This window comes from Platalea leucorodia (genome assembly GCF_965183815.1).
Source record: "Platalea leucorodia genome assembly, chromosome: 3".
In the NCBI taxonomy this organism is placed as follows: domain Eukaryota; kingdom Metazoa; phylum Chordata; class Aves; order Pelecaniformes; family Threskiornithidae; genus Platalea; species Platalea leucorodia.
The window spans coordinates 76619105-76638899 of record NC_138825.1 but is presented as its reverse complement, the minus strand read 5'-3'; the positions used below and the strand labels follow the sequence as shown (position 1 = coordinate 76638899).

The window sequence follows — 19795 nt, the reverse complement described above, 5'->3', positions numbered from 1 at the left end:
AATAACGAATCTCAACAAGTGGCATCGGCACGGCATGCCAGAATACTTCTAAGCAGAGGGCAAAACCTAAGAGAACCACTCCATCGATTGTGTTTTCCATAAGGCTTCATTCTATTTTGATAGACACATACCCATGAATATCCTCCTGGGCATTTTAAAAGCTGTAGTTTCAACTCTGAGGTTTTGCAAGCTTTGTTTTGTGTGGTGTATGATATCATAAACATCCTGAATATAATTACAACTGCAATTTTGTGGCTATATTTTCCCTCTTGGTAGCCCAAAGCCAATGTTTACAAAAAACTTCTCAGCACGCTTATTTGATTTGAACTTTTTATTATTATTACAAATGTATATTATTTTATTAAAAAAATTCACACTGAAGCAAAGTCAATTCCATTTCATTACAACCAAGAATATAAAATAAATGCAATGAACTCATAGTTTAGTTTTAACAGTCATTTCAAGAGTGACATCAGGACAACTTAAAAGCAGTAAACTCTCAACTCTAGAATGAGAAACGAGTATTTTGCTTTGTGGTTTTGCTAGCCCATTGGCACGGGCGCTGCCGAATGTGGCCACCACAGACCTAGAGCGGCAAAGTTTTGTGGCAGCATGAGGCGCATACACAATAATTTCTAATGAAAACTACAAAAATGAAAGATGCGTGCATGAAATTATTAGGAAAAAAAATAACTGAATAGAGACAGGCACACTTCCACAAATAGTAAACATGGGAAAATACAACTAGAACAATTTGAAAAGTTACTACCTTACATATATAAAAAGTTCTTTAAATTGCTGTTAAAAAGGACATGTTCTGTCCAGATTTTGTGTAATACTTTTTAGTGTCTACACAAGACAAATTTTTAAAAAAATTAAATAGTATTAATTTACTACTAAATATTTAGGAGATAACAGTGCATTAAGGACTTTTTTTTTCATATAGTAATACACATCGCTCCTGTCTGGCGACATTTTTAGAAGATTACGTATGGCCTTATGTACAATACATTTATTTAATCCTAAAACAATTCTTTGCTTAATGGTGTTAAAAGTACCATTCCTGAAGATTATGAAGGGGAACTAAGCTTATTATGTTTATATAAAATATTATACATATTTGAACACTTCTAGCTTCCCGCCACCCCTCCCGCTACGAACGCTCTTCCCTCCCCCTCCCCAGATACAGTGTCACAGATACAGTGCAGGACTCGCAGCTTTCCCTATATTCTTCCTTCATTGTGCAGTTTGTGCTACATAAACTTCACCAATGCGGACCAGGCTGCTCATCCCGTTCATTCCCCGCGCGTTTGTTTCCTCTGAGCCACGACGGGAAAGGCTGTACCCAGTGGCCCGCTCTCCCACCAGGCGACCAGGATGGAGCAGGCAGCTCTGCCGGTGTCACCTGCCTCTCTTGGTACCGGTGTGAAACACTTTGGTGAGGGTGTAAAAGTTACGGGCAGAGACAGAGCTATGAGTACTAATGAAGCTGCACAGGCCAAAAAAATAACATAAAAATGACGTGGTCCTGGCTTCCCCAGGACACACCGCACAATTCACTTCTGAAAGCGGAGCGTTTTTACCTCACGGGATGACCCCTGGAAAGCAAGGCTTCTTCCACTACGACTGCCACCCACCCCGGCAACGCGCGTCAAGCTCCCAAGAAAAAGCAAATTATTTCACCACCAGGAAGGAACCAGAAGAGTGTGCACAGCCCACGTTTCGCAGCAAACGCTTTTGCTTTTATTTGCTCTCCTCCCAGCTGTGAGTTTGAAGGCAACGGAGGAAGTCAGCTCGGCTTCGCGTGCGCACACAGAAGCTAGAGAGGAGCGGCGTGTGGTCGTCTATCAGACCCAACCAAGGCAGAAACGCCAGTTCAGCTTAGAGAGAGGTCACGCCAGTTGCTCTAGAAGCTGGAAGCTCACTCAATTAAAGCACTTTACGTTGCTGTGAAGTTTCACACTCTACACACAGATTAATCTACACCGTGATTTTGCCTTATTGGCACAAAAGCCCACCTTAATTAACTCCTGACGTTATATGAATTTTGATGATCAGCTGCAGGTCACAGTAGGGAGAAGAAATGCTAGATAACTACAGTGGAAAAGACAAAAGGATTTTGAGAGAACGGAAAGGTGAAAAGAACGGGAGGGGATAAAAATTACTCTGCCAAAGGTTAATTTCCAGAACTGTGACATTCAAGTCACAAAATATAAAATAAATGTTCCTTTGTGGCATTGGCCAAATATCCATTAGCTCAAAGGTATCTCATCATAACATCAGTAAGAGGTGAGACATTCCACTTACGGAAAGAATGTAACCCCAGGCTCACTGAAACAAAATAAAGGAACAATAAAAATCTGTTCTTTCAAAGGGGCTACTAGGGTAGGTATAATATGTAGCCTTTCAAGGGTTACACATTGAAAGTATCCTTTGGGAGATTATTTTTCCCCAGAAAAATTCTTTCCTTCAAATTGCTTCATTTCATTTTCACCACCTTCTTACCCATTTGATGACAAAAGCAGGTTTTAGTTGCTTTTCCAGAGAAGCTGGGTGTTGTCAAAACCACATGATGGTAGATATGGCCAAAGCAAGCCGACTGCTCACAGAAGGTATGAAAACAACACATGTTTGAGGAGGAAGGGGGCACTAAAGGTGATTGGGAGATCAAATCAAAGCAGAAACATGTATGTCTCTAGCTGTGATGAAAAGCATTCTCCTCAGAGCAAACAGATTTACTCATCTTGCTAGGTCTGATCACAACTTCAGTGTGAATGTGTATGGGTATATACAATTCTTCTGTACGGACACAGGACAGAAGAGAACACACTGTGGTATAAAAGCCTGTAACGTTAACTGCTTACATATAAACTCTTCTCACTTCACTTCTTCTCTGGACACCAGCTGTAGAAGCTTGCTGATGTTACACTGCTAGTAGCTTTCTAAATGCATTTTTCCAGGTTTTCTGCACCAAGAGCCAGCCTTATTTCTGAAGGCTGAAGGAAAAATGAAGCTGTCCCAAATTACATGTTGTGTCTCTCCGAATAACTGTGGTTGCAGAAGTTGGACAATAATCCTCTGATTATGCTTCTGAACTCTTATTTACTGGGGATTTTCTGCCAGCTACCCATCCACTTACAGTCCTTAGGCACAATCAAAACATGTTTGCTCTAGGGAAAAAGAAACATTCCAGTGCAATCAAGCGCATCTGGTGTAACTAATCTGGGTTAATCACAGCAATGTGAGGGACACAGAATATGCATTATAAACATGAAAAAGGAACAATTTTCAACATGCTTTTCAAACTGCACAATAATATCTCTTAATTATTAATTCTAACATAAAATGATTAAATGCATTTGTTTTCGCAAGTCTTAGTACTTCTGTCACCTTTATATTTAGAAAACTGACTCAGGAATGTGAAAGAAAGCTAAATTTATAGAACTCTCACATACGTTAATCAGCTGCTTAACAGAAAAACACGCCCATCATCCACATTCCTACTGAGACTTGAGGGCAGTAAATACATTTTCCTGACTATTTTGGTGTCCAGCCTGGGAAGACATTCCATTCTTCTGTTCCAACAGATCCTGAAAGCATCTCCTTTTTATGTGACTGTCCTGGTTTCATTTAAAATAACGCTTAATTTAAAACTAGTCAGAGCACGATCACTGTGATTTCAAGAATTCAATGTGAATGAGTTAAGAAATATCAGCAATCTTCTGTTTGGCGTTCAGTCCAGTAGCATGAAGCATATTTGTCGCTGCAGAGACTTGGGTGGTTTTTTTCTTTTTTCCTTTTTCTTTTTTTAATTTTATTTATTTTTTAAATTTTTTATTTTTAAGACCTCGCCTGAAAACTAGACTAATAAAAACAGAATAGTAAAATACTCTGGAACAGTAAAATTTTGCTGTTCTTGACATCCATGAGCAAAACAGTAATATCCTGTGAAAATAACATAGTGCTTTAAAAAGGTGCAATATACCTGTATAGCTAAACTGGCTTGCCTAGTATAAAACTAACTATATACAAGCTTGAAAGCCTGGGAGTTCAAGATTTTAAAACTTTAAAACCCCATCAAAGAGATTGAAAAGACAGATTTATGGCAATCACTACAGCATAAGGAAGGTGCACCAGGAATCCTTCAAAATTCCAAAGGTTAAAGAAGTTAAGTGCTGGGTTCAGATCAGAAGGGTTCATTAGAGTAACCACAATGGAGCACATGCAAGGGCAGGGAGGAAGGAAAACTTCACGAGAATCTCCTTTATGGCAATAAAGGGACGGGGGGCCGGTGGGGGAAGGAAGTCTTCAGTGAGTGAAGTTTTCCTTTTGTCATCATGAATTTTAATTCTGCATCATAGTTTGTATTTTTGGTTCTTCTCATCGTTATGAACTTCATATTGCTGGAGTCTTCTGGCTTTTAGTCCGGTCCTTTCTGAGTGCAGTCTGTTGGCCCGCTCAGTACCTGTGAGACTGATGAGACTGGTGATACTGGGAGCTCTGCTGAGACGACGTGGAATAGCCCATTGTACTCTGGGACTGAGAAGATCCCTGAATGTTGCTTTGGTAACTCAGGCGTGAGCTGGAGTGCTGCAGGGAAAGAGAGTGGGATCAGGGGAATGAAAACCATCCTGTTAGGACTACGTAGCTCAGGAAACTTTTAACCTCTCTGAAGCTCATTATTATGTGACTGTTGGAGAAGCTGACTAAACAGTGTTACTGTTTAAGGTCCCATAAAACAAGTAATCAATCTGATCTGCAATCAGCCTTAACACAGCACACAAAATACTCAAGGTCACTGGCAGACACCTAGAAGTACAGCAGGTACACACCCATTTTTTGAAGGAAAAATACACAAGACACAGCAGACCCCATTTCAAAATTCAGCTGTTTCTTAATCTTACATCTATCATTATTGTAAGTGCTATAAATGCAAAAACAAACTGCTAAGGCCACACACACCCTTTTCAAGATAGGTAATACTAAATGTTACAGAGAAACAATGTATTCTGTTCCTCAGAAAAAGACAACCATGACCTAAGAGTTACTCAATTTATCTAAATGAAAAAATGTCCAGTAGGATAAAAGAATATAATTTTAGGTGAATCTTTCAACCTGCTGCTTTATCTATTGGAAGCAAGGACAACCGCTTAAAGATGGGCATGTGTATGTACAATAACCTAACATTCATTTTCCTGAATGTTTTTTTTTTCCCCTCCAATGTTTGGGATGTTAGCTCAGCGGACCCCAACCTCAGCAAGCCAAATTCACGGATCATTTGTGACCTCCAGCCTGCTGAATTTGCCTTTTCTATTACCATATCCATTCTCTGTCCAGAATTAACAATGCAAGCTGCAAAACAATGCAAGCTGCAAAAGCACTTTGCACAGAAAGTACAGCTCGATGGATAGGAGGCTCTCTAGCAAGGTAAACCCCACCCCAATCCACAAGAAAGGAGAGTCTGCAAAAAACTCCAAAACTCTTTACAGTCAGCAAACAGTTTGTTTCCAGCCAAGTTAAGTGCAGGGTCAGGCAGCATTCAATAGAGTTCTGCTCACTGTCTAGTTGATGGTTCTACTTCGCTATATCCAAAGGTCATCAGCAAGACTGTGGCCAACAGTGACGGTCTAGGAAAAGTGTTAAGAACCTACATTCTGATTAAATATCAGGGTTATGAGTTACAGAAAGCCTCTGGAGAAGTTTGAGTTCTGAATGGAAATCCCATGGAGAGAGTGGGTTTGTAAGAATACCACATCCTCCACAGACCAAGAATCTGCTCAGTGAAGGCAATACCCCAGTCACTGGTCTCACCTAACCATTGGATCCCAAGCAGGAGAGCTGTGAAAGCCTCCTGACAACTTTTCAGCTGGATGATAAAGAGCAGGAACCTAGACTTCAGGCAGTGTAAAACACTTCTGCCCTTTGTTTCTGTACATAGCTTTATACCTTTAATTTTACATAAATTGTAAAACATACTAAACCCTAAAAATATCACATTACTTTTTCTGTGTTCTGTCTAATGTAGGAATATGAAGGTCGCTTTCAAGGTGAAGCACAATGAGGCTAAAGAGAGAGGGATAACAGTCCAATCTTGCAGACCTCTGTATCTCTATATAATATGAACATAACTAATAGTTGTATGGAGTAGCTTCACTTTGTAAGGGTCAGTTTGGGAGATAACAGCTCAGCACACTGGCTTTGGAAGAGATGTCTCCCAGTGGCATGTATGCTGTTAATAACCAGATAATGCTTGGCCTGCATGGTTAGATTGTTAACAGAGTTGTCTGAAGCCTGGAATTTGTCTCAAAATTTTGCAAGTTTTTCCAACGTCTAACAGAAAAGAAAAAGAATTGTGATAAATGCTATGACTTTATAGGAACTTGTTCTGGATGAAAAGCATCAGCTGACCATGCTAAGCAAAACACCCAAGGTCACATAAGGAATGCTCAGTAAAATTCAATAAGGAATTCTCACTGTCATTTGTGGAAGCAACATATATTGAGGTCGGTGAACTACCAAAAAAATTCAACGGAGACTTCAGATCACAAGCTAAATGAAACTCAAAGCAAAGAGAATCTCTTCCTCCTTCTGAATAAGATATAATGGAGTAAAATTAATGCCATAAGACTGCAAGAATGCATTAACTTGCCCATGCTTATTTTTGTTCCACAGAAGAGAATTTGTTTTTAACGAAGTCAGACTTGGACAAATTGCAGACATTCCTTTCTGGAACAGAAGACAGTCAGATAGAATTTAAGGGCAGATAGCCAAACACAAGTGTAAAAATGGATGATCAGACCATACAATTAGCAAGTGACGTAAAGGAAACATACAGATCATCATTTTGATGCCTGTGTTGTTATAGTTTAGAAGGAAAGAGTCATAGGGGGTAAAAAAAAAAGAAAATCTATCTGAAAAAAAATGATATTTAGACTGCTAGCAACTTGTAAGGGGGAAGTTTGCCAACAATTCAGAAAGCTTTATAAGGATTCTATAATGGATATCATCAAATGCAGCACACCAGTCCTCAAAACACAGACCAAAACAGGCCAGCCATAAATACTGTGTAGTCAGACAGCTATAGTGATCTGTCCAGACCTCAAGCCTGTCTGGAACTTTTCAAAAAAGAAACCTAGTTGTCTTTACCCTTAAATTGCCCTCGATGTCTTCATGATCATTTGTAATTAAAAGAGTAAAACAGAAATGAGAGAAATATGTCTGGCACTGAGAAATCAATTGTCTGTGGAGAAGGTCTGGAGGGCTAAGTCAAGGCAACTCCAGAGCTGGGTTTTTTAAAAGCTACTTATTTTAAGTTTAAAGCAACCTGAAGAGACCATTTTCCAAGGTGGGATCCTCTCAAAGGCTAGTAGCAGACAGATTCCCTACCATCTTTTAAAATCTACCTTTAATATCTACCTTCTTCTTATTCTGCTTTACAACTCATTGCTGTCCCAGTAGGTATAAACTCACAAGTACTGAAGATCCTGGTAAGTTCAATGCTTTCTGTATTTAGTGTAAGTCACTTTTTCAGTGGAAAATATAATTCTAGTAAGCAAAGACAAGTATGGAAATCCAAAAATAATTCAGTGATACTGCTTGTACTTACGAATGCTACTGTACTGGAGAACATGAAATCTATTCAACTTTGGTCACATTAGAAACCAGGCCTGTCTGTGTGCCCTACTTCAGCGTGAATCATACTGGTGGAACCAAAACATCATTCCCATGCTAACATGCATTTTTTTCTTTAACATTAGAAGTAGACTTAGCAAGATACTAGAATAAACTACAGAACTGCTCCATACATGTGATGATACGAGGTAAAACGAAGCAGGAATCAAATGAGAGAGCTTGGTTCTAACTTTGCTTCTGAGGATCTTCTCAGATCTTCTTCTCACACAGGATTTAATATTGCCAAGAGCCAAGTATCCTGAACTTGATCTAACACAGCATTTATGTGCACAAAATAGTTCCACTGGCTTCAGTAAGACTACTCTCAAACATAAAGTTAAGAATACATTTAAGTGCTTTCCTGGAGTGAACTAGTCCTCAACACTTTACAGGGTGCAGCAGATACAACTCGTACTGATATTTGATTGACACTAACCACAGGACAAAACCTTTTTACTTTAAACCTTTAAACCCACATTTTTATCTAATATACCATAGCACGCCTGCTCAGGCTACATGAGAAATTCATTAAAACGTGATCTGTTCTTGCAGTGGGGAAGGGGGAAAATGACATTTTGGCCCCACAGTATCACAAGCAGCGAAAATTCAAGAGGTACCTGATAATCTGAAGGCATGACAGGCCCGCCTGAGTTAGCGCCTGAAGGCCCTATGCGTGGTTTCTTGTTCGGAGGCACCTGGTTGAGGCTGGAGTCCTGGCTGTGCTGGAGTCCTGCGCCCGCGCCCCCTCCTCCCGCGCCGGCGCCCCCGGCTGTCCCGTTGGTCTGGGTGCTGTTCTGCTGCTGCGGCTGCGGCTGCTGCGGCGCTGCCTGCGGCTGCTGCTGAGGTGCTGTTTGCTGCTGATGTTGATTCTGCTGCTGCTGATTCTAGGGGAAGAAGCGACACAACACGGTCACTTGCTCTGAACTAGTCTGTGAGCTTTACAGAGCTGCCCACCCTGGTGCCACCATGCCTGTGGAGAAGGAGGCAGGCCCACCTGCTCGATGGGAAAACACAGCAAGGCTGCGTGCTGGGAGAAACGCGTCCTCGGTACGCTCTTGCACACTTTGTGGGGCTATCCCATTTGTGGTCATTTTGGGTTTTTAACAAAGTAAGCTAGACTAAAACTGTAAGGACAGTCTAGTGCCTCCTACAGCTAGCCAAGCGCTGAGAGGAGGATGGAAGGAACCATTTCTAAAGCAGTAATCGCCTAATGAACTGAATCAAAACCCCCAAAATTTCAGTAGTGCTCAGTGGCAGACGTGGTGAACCACAGTAAATTATTCTAAGTGCTTCAACAGCCCTTTTCACTCAGAATCAAAACCACTTTTCAAACTTTCACAAATGACACATTACAATAACCCGAAGGAGGTTGGCAGCCTTACTGCCAGAAAGGTAAGCAAACTGAGACCAGAGAAATGATATAATTTCTTCCACGTTGCGAGGAAATTCTGTGGCAGAACCAGAAACGGGTTTCATTACTGGTTTGCTCTCCTTTGCTTTTAAGTACCTTGCAAAGAGTGGTATACTGGGAATACGGTCCAGCATGGTGCGGTAGGTATAGGGTCAGAAAATCTTACTGAAATAGCAGAAAAGTGAAAATTGACCAGAGACAAATAGTTGAAGACAAAAGAGGAGGAAACAGCCAAAGGAAGAATCTGGCAAGGGAAGGAGAAGACTAGCAAAGGAAAAGAAGCCAGACAATTAAGATGACACTAGGACCTAGCAGGAAGAGGGACAAAGAGAAAAGTGCCACGAAAGGGAGAAAAAAGTTAAGAAGGAGAATACAAGAGCAAAAGACATTGTACCCTTCTGGCTTCAGAGGGCTACAGACTAAAAAGAGTATTAGGGAACTGGAGGGAAGGTTAGAAAACCAGCAGAGTGCAACTCAGCCCTCCATGGTTAGACAGTTACAAGGGAAGACTACCCATTTGCCTGCTTTCGAGCACCAGGGATGGCTCCTCCATCAGAGCACTAAAGCGCATAAGAGAATTGCAAAGAAAAGCAATTTTGCTCCAAATGTGAGATAAGTCACTTGTTCATCATGGAAAAAAACCTACAATTGCCATGGCTTGAATTAAAAAGCCTTACTACCCTCCCCCCCATATATTGTATGGAACATCACAGGATAGTCTTTTTTTCCTAGAATATCTGCTTATATAATTATCAAAGCTTTAGTATGGCAACCTTTTACAAAAACCTCACTTTACTAGTTTCTCAGAAATCATTTCAACCAGTTGCCATGAGCAGAAAATTCTCGATGTCCCCAATCACCAAAAGGCATTTAGTTACCTCAGATAAATGACATAAAAGATCTGTTTCTATGCCATTTAACACAACAGCCTCCCAAGATAAATTTTTTTTTACAAATTTGCAATGATGTATTCATTTAAGATTACAAAGAAGCCTAGCGTCTTCAAGGACTTAGAGGTGGCTTGCATTTCCATTTCACATTTAGTAAAACCAATAATGCATCCCCCTGCTTATAGTCCTCAAATCCCATCTCAGTTAGATTCTGTTTCCCAGGAGATTTAAACTTCAATAATTCTAAAAGTTAATCAAGCTAGCCTGTTAAAAAAAAAAGTTAAGCAGTAGTTTATCTTTTCATAATGGTTTGAGCTTCACTTATACAAACAAACACCAATAACTAAGGCGGTATTTGTGCTAGAATTTTGGAATTCGTGTTTTCATAGGGATGTTTGGATGCAAGTGAGGTGGTCGCTACTGTGAGAGCTGAAAAACTGCAATTTTGTTTTCCGTAAACAAATATTGCAGGAACTCTCACAATTAAAGACAACAGTTTGTAGTAGGTCCCATGTTTCGCATTTGGATATTAGCACAAAATTTACCTGACTAGTCTGAGCTTGCTCTTCTGTGCAGCTACTACTGCCACTGCCTCGGTAGAGACTGAGATCTACTCTGTCAGACTCTGGCTGGGGTCTAGCTGCACCACCTTAGTGCACAAAACCAGCTTACGCCAGCAAAAACATTGTCCTCAGGTCAGTCTAGCTCATGGTGGTTCCTAAGTGGATAAACTTGTAAAAGGTCTACAGTTAGCAACGTATTACCATGGGTCACCTCTCAGGCACAAATTACCAAAATGAAATTCTGGTCCTACCTAGAAACGAAACTTGCCTAACAGAATTTGAATGAGAAAAGAATCTTTTCACTTTGTTTTACAAACACTCATTTTAGCTTTGCTAACTAACGATTAACCATTTCGAAGAACAGATGCTTATGTTAAAGGTTATTCAATTCAGATGCAAGTTCCAAATAAACAAACACAGAGCACTCCTCTAGGTTTCCAAAGGACTATACAGATATTTATAGTTTTAAAAACAAACCAGAAACTAACACTATTGAAGAAAAAAAAAAATCCTTTCACTTGCAACAACATCATAAATAAACAAAACATGGCACAGATCCAACTTTCAGAATATCCTTTACCTTCACATTTTCTACACTGTGGGAACACATTCAATGAGTAATGCGTGACTTAGATCACCTAAATGGTCTGAAAAAAGTTTAATTTGGAGTGTGCATAAATACGTGACTGTCCCCAACAATCTCAAAGACCATTTATATAATGGCTGTTTTGAATATAAACATGCCATTGTTTCCCCCCCCCAACATTCCCAGGAAAAAGACAGATCTTTACTTTTAAATACACTGACTTCACAAAAGCCAGAGTAATTTTAATTCATAAGGTTTGTTTTTGGTTTTGAAGCTGTGAGAGTTGAAGCAAAGCTAGTAACTAAATTACAATCAAATCAGTATCATGACTTTCACTGTATTTTTGCTTAGGTGCCTCTTTCTTCTTTTTGAAAAAAACTATCTGGACACAAAAATCCAGGATGTTACTACTTGTTCTCAGTGCAGAAGGATCTACAATATCTGTTCCAAAAACAAAATTTGCTGTCTGAAATGTATTGTGATAGGCATACTTTTAAACTCAGCTAGTTTCTCATGTTATGCAGAAAATCTGAAAACAGAAGATGCATGTAGTCAAATGGTTTCTCCAAAAGATTAACAATCCTTCTCATGTAATCCCATGTTAAAATTATAGTTTAAGGCTGTTTTCTTCACATTTTGCTAGCTATACATTACTGTTGGTGTCTCACTGTACACTTTTAAGTGAAAATAACAAGTTGTTTCATACACTATAGCACCATTGTCCAGCCTTCACATCATGATGGGACAATCACTGTGGTCACGTAGCACAGCTGAGCTACACGGACAAAGCAGGTCAGATTATGTTGCAAACACACCAAATTTACTATACACACAAACAAGTTCTTGCCCACGTCTATAGGGCTATGGGAAACAGAGTATTCAGAGCAGATTGTCGCTACCAGAACAGTTCATGCTCCTTATTACTCCTTTGTCTGAGGGCCCTTAAAACATGATCAGGAAACTGCGTGCAGATGGGCGAAATGTTCTGATGTAGTGCCAGAAGCAGGCTGCCACTATTTATTTGAGACCCTGACAGCCATCTACTTTCAAATGGCTGGATGTATGCCAGTTATACAATGGAAACGCCATTCTATTCATGTGATCACAATGTATTTTCATCATGCGATGCAGGAGGAGGTAGCAAGGTCCTCTTGGAGTGATGGCAGCTGAAAGCAGGCTACGGCTGACAGAACAACCCATCCATCTCACTCCCCACAGGTCAGGGCAAACCGTGCTGCTGATACCGCCTGAGACATCCCAAAGTCATCTGATACTTTCAATCTGTCTGGGAAGCAGTTTTAAGAGAGCCTTGGTTGGAAAACACATTTTTGGTTAAGTCTTTACGTTTCATTAGTTTTCATTTAGTAGCACCATGATTCTTTTTATTGCACACATAAAAGAAAAAAAAAAAAAAAAAAGGGAATTTATTATACCTTATCCCCTTTCTCTTCAGGTTCATCTTCGTTGAGGAATTCTCTTTTAGGATATGGAATCTGACAGCCAGCAAATACACTGAAACACAGTAAACGGTAAACGCTCCACAAATACGTACATACGACATACATTTACTTAATGCTATATTAAAAACAAGTGAATATTACACAATTTCATTTCTTGTATTTCATGAGTCCTGTTTTGATAAGTGAGTGGCACTGCTGAGCACCCAAGATAGCAGCAGATAACAACAGCTAGGTGCTGATCACAATGTCAGATCTCTGCTGTTGGCATGAGGCCATCATTTAGAAATCATGGCATGGTTGAGCACGCCCAAATGCCAGAACGACCACTTATTGATCCAGATGGCAAAATGAACAAACACAGTGTCAGAGGCTCCACAACACCTCATTGGAACATGCATGCCTCACTGAATAAAGGGCCTGATCCAAAGAGTATTAATGTCTTATGAGCCCGCCTTGGCTGACAGCGGGCTTAAACATATTTGCCAATCGCAACTGCAGAGTTACTTTCAATTAGCTTCTCAGGTCTTGTTTAGAGGAAAAAAATGATAGCTTTTAAATTCATCTGGCTAATGGTATTTGGAACATTCCTTAATGTTTATGGCAGAGATTTTATCATTATGTTATTCTGTAATCTATGGGGAGCTATAGCTCTACATCGGATAGTATCAGATATACACTAAATAGAAAATTACTGGTAGATCTTGACTAGTATCAATTTCTTAGATTTCTGTGCCAGCATTCAGAATACAATCAACATGACATGATTTTTTAAAGTGTGTAAACAGTTCCTAATCTAGCTGCTATGTAGTGTTTGGCTTATCCAAACAGAAAAAGAAAAAGAAAGAAAGAAACCCCAACTAGTCTCAGCTAGACTCCTTTTGCACTCCAGTGGCTGTTCTCTGCTTTTAGTGTTGCCTGCTAGCTGAGGAAGCAGTGAAGGCAAAGGTGGAAGACTCCCTGCATCCAGATCCTATGGATCATAATGCTATGAACCACCACGCTTCTAAAAACTGGGAACAGAAACTGAAAGAGGAAAGTCTGCCAGTAGGAACTGAATATATCATTTGAATTTTTCATGACAACAAAATATATAGAGATATCAGATCTGTACTCTCAAGCCTTCTGAACAAGGGACCAGTGGGATTTTAGGCAGTCATTGATCTCTTCACTTTTCTCTCCTCACACTGTTACCCTGTGCAAGAGGGCACGGGAAGGGGCTGTAGGTCAGAGAACTGTCCTAGTCCTAGGGAGAGGCACAATGAAACCAGGCAATGGAGAACAGGGCTCTGTGAGGCTGTGTAAGGCAGAACAGAACAGGGCACAGATTAATTCTCTAAATACTCCAATAATATTGTCACACTAACTTTGGTAGTACGTTCAGAATTACAACACTAGTGCGGTACTGGATTATTGTCCACAACCACTCAGTTCTGGCACCAGTAGATACAGACACTTCAGTGCTACACTAATAGTTTCTACTAAGCATGCCTGAGCTACTACTTCTTGTGGATATGGTAGATATCCATGAATTTTTCAGCTGTCACCTCATTTCAGGGATTAGCATTTAGCAGAAAGAAGACACCCCTGAAGAGCACAGAAGAGGGAATACATACTCTGATGTAGGCAGAGGATCCTCTTGAAAGTAGGGGTCCTGCAAAGCCTGCTCTGAGGTAATTCTCTTTGTAGGGTCCATAGTAAGAAGCTTCTGAAGCTGCAAAGCATAACATTAAAAACAGAAAAAAGCTTATCAAACTATCATTTTTCAAATTATGACCTATATGTCTTGGATTGTGGGTTGTTGAATTATTTGTGGCTTGTCCAGACAAGCCTAAGTTAGCATTGCTTGTTCAGTAAAGTTCCCAAGAACAAGAATGCACATCCATCAAAGCACTCCAGCTGTGAAGCGATTCTCACATAAGAAATACTGTTAAGCATATCAGGTAATATTAATTGCTAAGGCTGAACCACTGTGCTAAAGCAACACTAAATTCAGCTATTACAGGTTCATGAAGCATCATTTCTAAATAATGGTGTTTTGTTGTGTACTGCTGACACAACAGGAAAAAAGTGTCAGAAGAGACAGAACATAACCAAGACTCTCCGTATCACTTTAGGGACGGAAACAATAAATCTTCATCTCTCGTACTGGTGACATTCCACAGTCAGAGCACTCTGCCACTCATGCAGCTCCCAATCCCACTCTAATTGGTACTGAAATGAGAAAGAGGAGGAGCAGACCCTTCCTAGTAACCTTTCTTCCCTGCTAGGAGGAAAGCAATAATAAATTTATTAGCTAGAATGCTGTTGACTGCAGCAGGCTCTAAAAGAGGATTACAATATATTAGTAGTATAAAACAGGAATTATAGGGATAACATACCATTTCTAGTTATTTATTTATCACATTCTGATAAACTCACAGTAGGAAATTTGGGTGCTCAAATTACATCATACAGTATCCTGCTCTCACACAATACTCTCTTAATTCAAGCCAACAGTGAAAATAAAATTTCTTCTGCAAAGTGCATCTTAGCTCAAACTCTATCTTCCAGGCTTCCAACAAAAACTTCCTGGATATTCAGCAAAAGAATGTGATTTTGGCATGGGTGGTTTGGGGCTTTTTGTTCCAATAAATCAAAAAATCTGTTATACAATTCTGTATTCTATATATATGGTACAATAAACAGCCTCAGTAAAAGCGCTCATCCTGATCAAGAAAGATGATTCCCTGTATTTCCTTTCTCAATAGCTGTAGTTAACCCTGCTTTGTAGATGAGATCTTACAAAATTCTCTATACTTTTGCCACTTCCTTCCCCACCTCTCCTTATTCCCATACTTTATGTACCACGGACCCCAACAGACTGACGAGACAACAGAGAGCCATTTGGGCTGTTTCTCCACCTATCCGTTCACTTGCAACCAGCGCCTGAATTGATTCCTACTGCTTGTCCAGAAATATGCCTCAAGATGATCCTGCGTTGCACACACCCGGAGAGTTTGCATGGCACACTTATTTACTGTGTTTTGTGTTGTCAGATAACCCTTAACCCTATGTTTCCTGAGTATCTTAACAAATTCAACCTCTAACGTGCTGTTGGCTCTCTGCAGTGACTTCACATGATACAGCAAATACAAACAGCTTTGGTATTCAGCGTCTTTATTTCAAATCACCACCTCTCCCTACATGTAACATTTTTCTTAGTTTTAGTGGCTTGTAACACCATTACAGGTCATGCAAATTTCTTCTCTCCAGGTCCTCCACAGTGACAAACATTCATGTTCTGCATAAGGCGACTCCTGGTCTTTGGTACCAGATGTGGCCATTGACAGAGGAGTACAGGACATCAGCTTCTGCCCCCTGGACTCCTTCCTCGGAACTGGTTGCTGCAGTACTACTCAAGAGAAAGCTCCTCCAGCTTTCTGCCATATAGCACCCTCATCACAAGCTGCCTCCAAACATGACCTGTATTCTTTGTCAATCAAAGATAAGGCCACAGCAGAAGATCTAAAGATATCTTGGACCTTTTAATGATCTGCTCATTCCCTTAGTAATCCCCCTCCATCTCAGAGGATGTAATCAGTTTGCCCATTCCACACACAACATCACTCCAAGTGAGACATCCTGCCTATCAGTGATGCTAACGTGAACCAACTTTCTTTGACAAAATCTGGTTTTCTGTAGCTTCTGTTGCTCCTATGAAAGTGAATACAAAATGGCTGGACATGATTTCCAGGTAGCAGCTGCTAATGCAACAGAGAAAGCCTGTGAGACTGGACTTCATCAACAGTCTCATACTTCTCAGCAGCTCTCAAGATTGCTCGCTGTCGGGCCCTATTGGCCTGACATGACAGCTATAAATACTATGCTTGTAACTTTTCCAGGACAGCCAGAACAGATGCCTCTTCCTGGATAAAAAACATTCTGCCCTTCATGTAGATATTAACACTTAATGTCAATCAGCAGAGTGGCACAATATCTTCCTCTTTGTCAAGAGTCACTTGCTATCCTGCACTGGTCTACTTGATGCCATATTTTCTCTATGTGCCACACTTTCTGCACTCATTAGCACAAAGTCTTGACCAATGACGGTTACAAAGTACATGTCTTCAGAGGTCACCTTGCAAGATGGAGGTTACCTCAAAAAAATAACGTAACTACCTTGGATATGAACAAGGAGTTTTAGGGAGTCTACATGTACCTCCAAGCTTATCAGCAGACACATTTCTAATCTCTTGATTTGGGAGAGCAATGCACACCTTTCCTTCAAGATCTGCTGGTTTTTAGGATCTTTCACAAGATAAGGCAGGTACTGAGCCTCTTTGCTATAGCATGGCTGTGGCAATTTAGGTATATGGACCTCCTCAGTGCAGCAATGAGGTATCAAGAAGGTTGCCCATGTTCCTGGGCATTCTTATGCAGAGCTCTAGGAGTCTGATCTATTTGAGACCAGCCTCCATCTCTGTGGTTGATCATTAAACCACCCTTACTCATCCCTGATTACGAACAGTGAGAAAAATTTGATTAACAGCACCTACTTTGCTAAGCGAACTATCTTCTTCATGATGTTCAGAAAGAGCCCTTAGACGTTTGGATATCTCAGTTCTCATTCTCACAATTATACAGGGGAATACATAGGTAGACACTTATCTATTTGTTCAGTCACCCTGTAATAACCTTGTCTCACTATTTCTCCATCATGAAAAATTTCTTTTACATCTATATATATGCCATATAACCATATATGGTTAGTTTTGTGGTTTTTTGGAGATCTGGTTAATATTTCCCCCTGGAAAAGTAGCCTAGCCACCCAAGATGACTCTCAACTTAGTGTTCATAGCTTTGACGAATTAACCATATAAGCTGACAGCAACCCATTTGCTTCTTTGCCTTTCCACCAGGCTTTCTGGTGGCTTCCACCCTTAGTAGGAAAACGGGAAATTCAGGTGCTAACTAGGTTTCTTACAATTGTTATCTTTTCAGTTAGAGTCTTCCTCCAGATCATTCCAATGTGTGCCCAGTAAGCTGAATTTAAGAAATTTTATTTATTTTTCCTTGAAGTCTCACACTTCTTATGCAAATGCTTCCCTTTCACACACTTGAGACCAACCTATTCTGTTTCCACAGCTATTTGTGTCATCATCCAGCAGCTACTAACAAGTGAAAGAGCACATCTTTGCCAGGACCTAGAGAGAAGAATCTGTAACTAGTGATGAAAACAGACCACTAGAACTCAAGCTGCACTAACAGCCTCATTATAGAGACTCCCTGTTCGCAGCACTAGCAAAGTCACTTTGAACTTCATTCCTAAATTTAGACAGCACTAAGTCATCACAGAGGCATCCAGAAATGATGCTATATTAGACAGAGCAACGCTGCATTCACCTACAATGAATGACTCAACTAGGTAACCAGCAAATACATGTTTAGGGATATTGTTTGGAATCACCCACAGAACAGAGGTGCTATTATCAGGGGGAGGAGAGGAGGGGGAGGGAGAAGAAAAAAAAGAAGACAAATAAAGAAAATTACTACAGTTACTACAGGGGATAATTAAATTTCTCCTTTCCTCTTCCCTTTCTTCACAAAACTCTTTAGCTCTTGGGAGCTCTTTAGCTCTCTGAAACAACATGGAATCAAGGGATATATAATACTCACTATCCTATTCGCACAGCAGACCTAAGGGTAAGGCTGGGTATACGAGTGCCTTGCAGAACTTAATTAGATAAGACCTTCAAATCTTCAATACCAGCAGTTTAAGCACACCCTCAGCATGAACGTATACAAACAGAACACATCTCAAAAATGGCCAGTAAGTGATAAATAGCTTTCTTGAACATTGGTGTTTGTTAGAATGAGATAGAAGAACAGACACAGGTACTACCACTAGAAATGCATTTCATTCCTATCACCACAGTAATTTTCAAGTTGTACCTACCAAAAGAAAAACTTTGCTGTCAGGCTTGACTTTGTGTTTCTCCATGTATTTTATGAGGCTACTATTGGCGTATCTGAAAAATACGGTTAAACAACAACATTTCTGAAATAATACAGCATTAAGAATATGGAACTGTACCAAGTGATCACAAAAACATTTACCAGCCCTTAATAAGTAAACTGTAAAAAGAACTGCTATCAGAAAACATGTCAGATATTTATCTAGCAGTTGCACACATAAAGTGTGCTTTTCACTAACAGGAGTAGTATCAACTGTGTACAGATTATTTCCATGGAACGTGCAACTTTTATTACATATGGATAAGCTGTTGACATGGGCATATGACAGAGGAACTCAACTTGAAGTTTATACTCTAGTTTTCTAAAGCAACTCTGCCACAGAAAGCGTACAGCAGTTCATAACAGCGCAACAGCTATTAAGTTGTTTCCAGCTGCAATTTGGCAGGAGCAGTTAGTTCAGCATTCTGACTCCCTGACCCGAACCTGCAGCAAACCATACAGTCCTTATAGTGCCCAAGCTCAAAAATGCCCCAAATATATATGACCTGTGCCTTGCCTTTAATCTACAAATCCAGAGGTTATCTATAGCCATTTTCAAAAGAAAGAAGCTTCATGCACAGATAAGCTTCATGTGTTGTATAAAGCCAATGTGATGCACCCACAGCAGAGCTGGAAACAGAATCCAAAAACTCCCGAATTCATGTCCTCTGCCTTACAAGAGAGTCTGTGTTGCTCCTTACACCCTCTGATCTGTCACCACCACTTGACTAATTTAGCCAAAGCACCAGGAAACACTAAAAGTGGAAAATTCTCAGATCCCAGATAGGCTTTGCATCACGACCTATCGAACACGTTACCTTCCATAGAAATTCCTGTCCACTACTTTACTGTTTCCACATATCTGCTGGTCAAAAGGACCAGGGAGGTGCTTCCCTATTCTTTCTCACACAAAATGAATGAAGTTATCTTGAACAGCTAATCCAAGTGGTTTAAGCAAGCTCATTTGTCTGTGCCTGCCATAGATTAAATGGCACTTATGACTCCACCTTCTAGAGAAATGAGGTGGCCACTCAGTCAATGCTTTTAACAAGCAGCTGAGGGAGAGAACACCATTCAGAACAGCTAATTCAAACAGGACAGCTGTCACAGCATTAGAACCCAAACACTCCAAAATCCCCTCCCCAAAAAGTCAGAGGATAGGAGCCAATTTCTGCCTATCCGCTACATGCACCGAACTGTTGTTGTGTCATCATCACTTA

The 19795-nt window shown here is 40.3% G+C and overlaps 1 protein-coding gene across 2 annotated transcripts in view; it reads right to left on the bottom strand.

The window, feature by feature from the left end:
- Window positions 1–336: 336 nt before the first annotated feature.
- CDK19 (cyclin dependent kinase 19) overlaps window positions 337–19795 on the bottom strand; it is a 134445-nt gene continuing 114986 nt past the window's right edge. The window contains exons 8-12 of one of the 2 annotated variants that reach the window (XM_082306396.1): window positions 18517–18589; window positions 14195–14292; window positions 12555–12633; window positions 8289–8555; window positions 337–4590 (exon numbers count right to left, since the gene is read on the bottom strand). In XM_082306396.1, coding sequence (XP_082162522.1) covers window positions 4459–4590; window positions 8289–8555; window positions 12555–12633; window positions 14195–14292; window positions 18517–18589 — 649 coding nt within the window. In that variant the 3' untranslated portion in view covers window positions 337–4458. The remainder of the gene's footprint in view (window positions 4591–8288; window positions 8556–12554; window positions 12634–14194; window positions 14293–18516; window positions 18590–19795) is intronic. The other variant, XM_082306395.1, reaches the window with a different exon arrangement.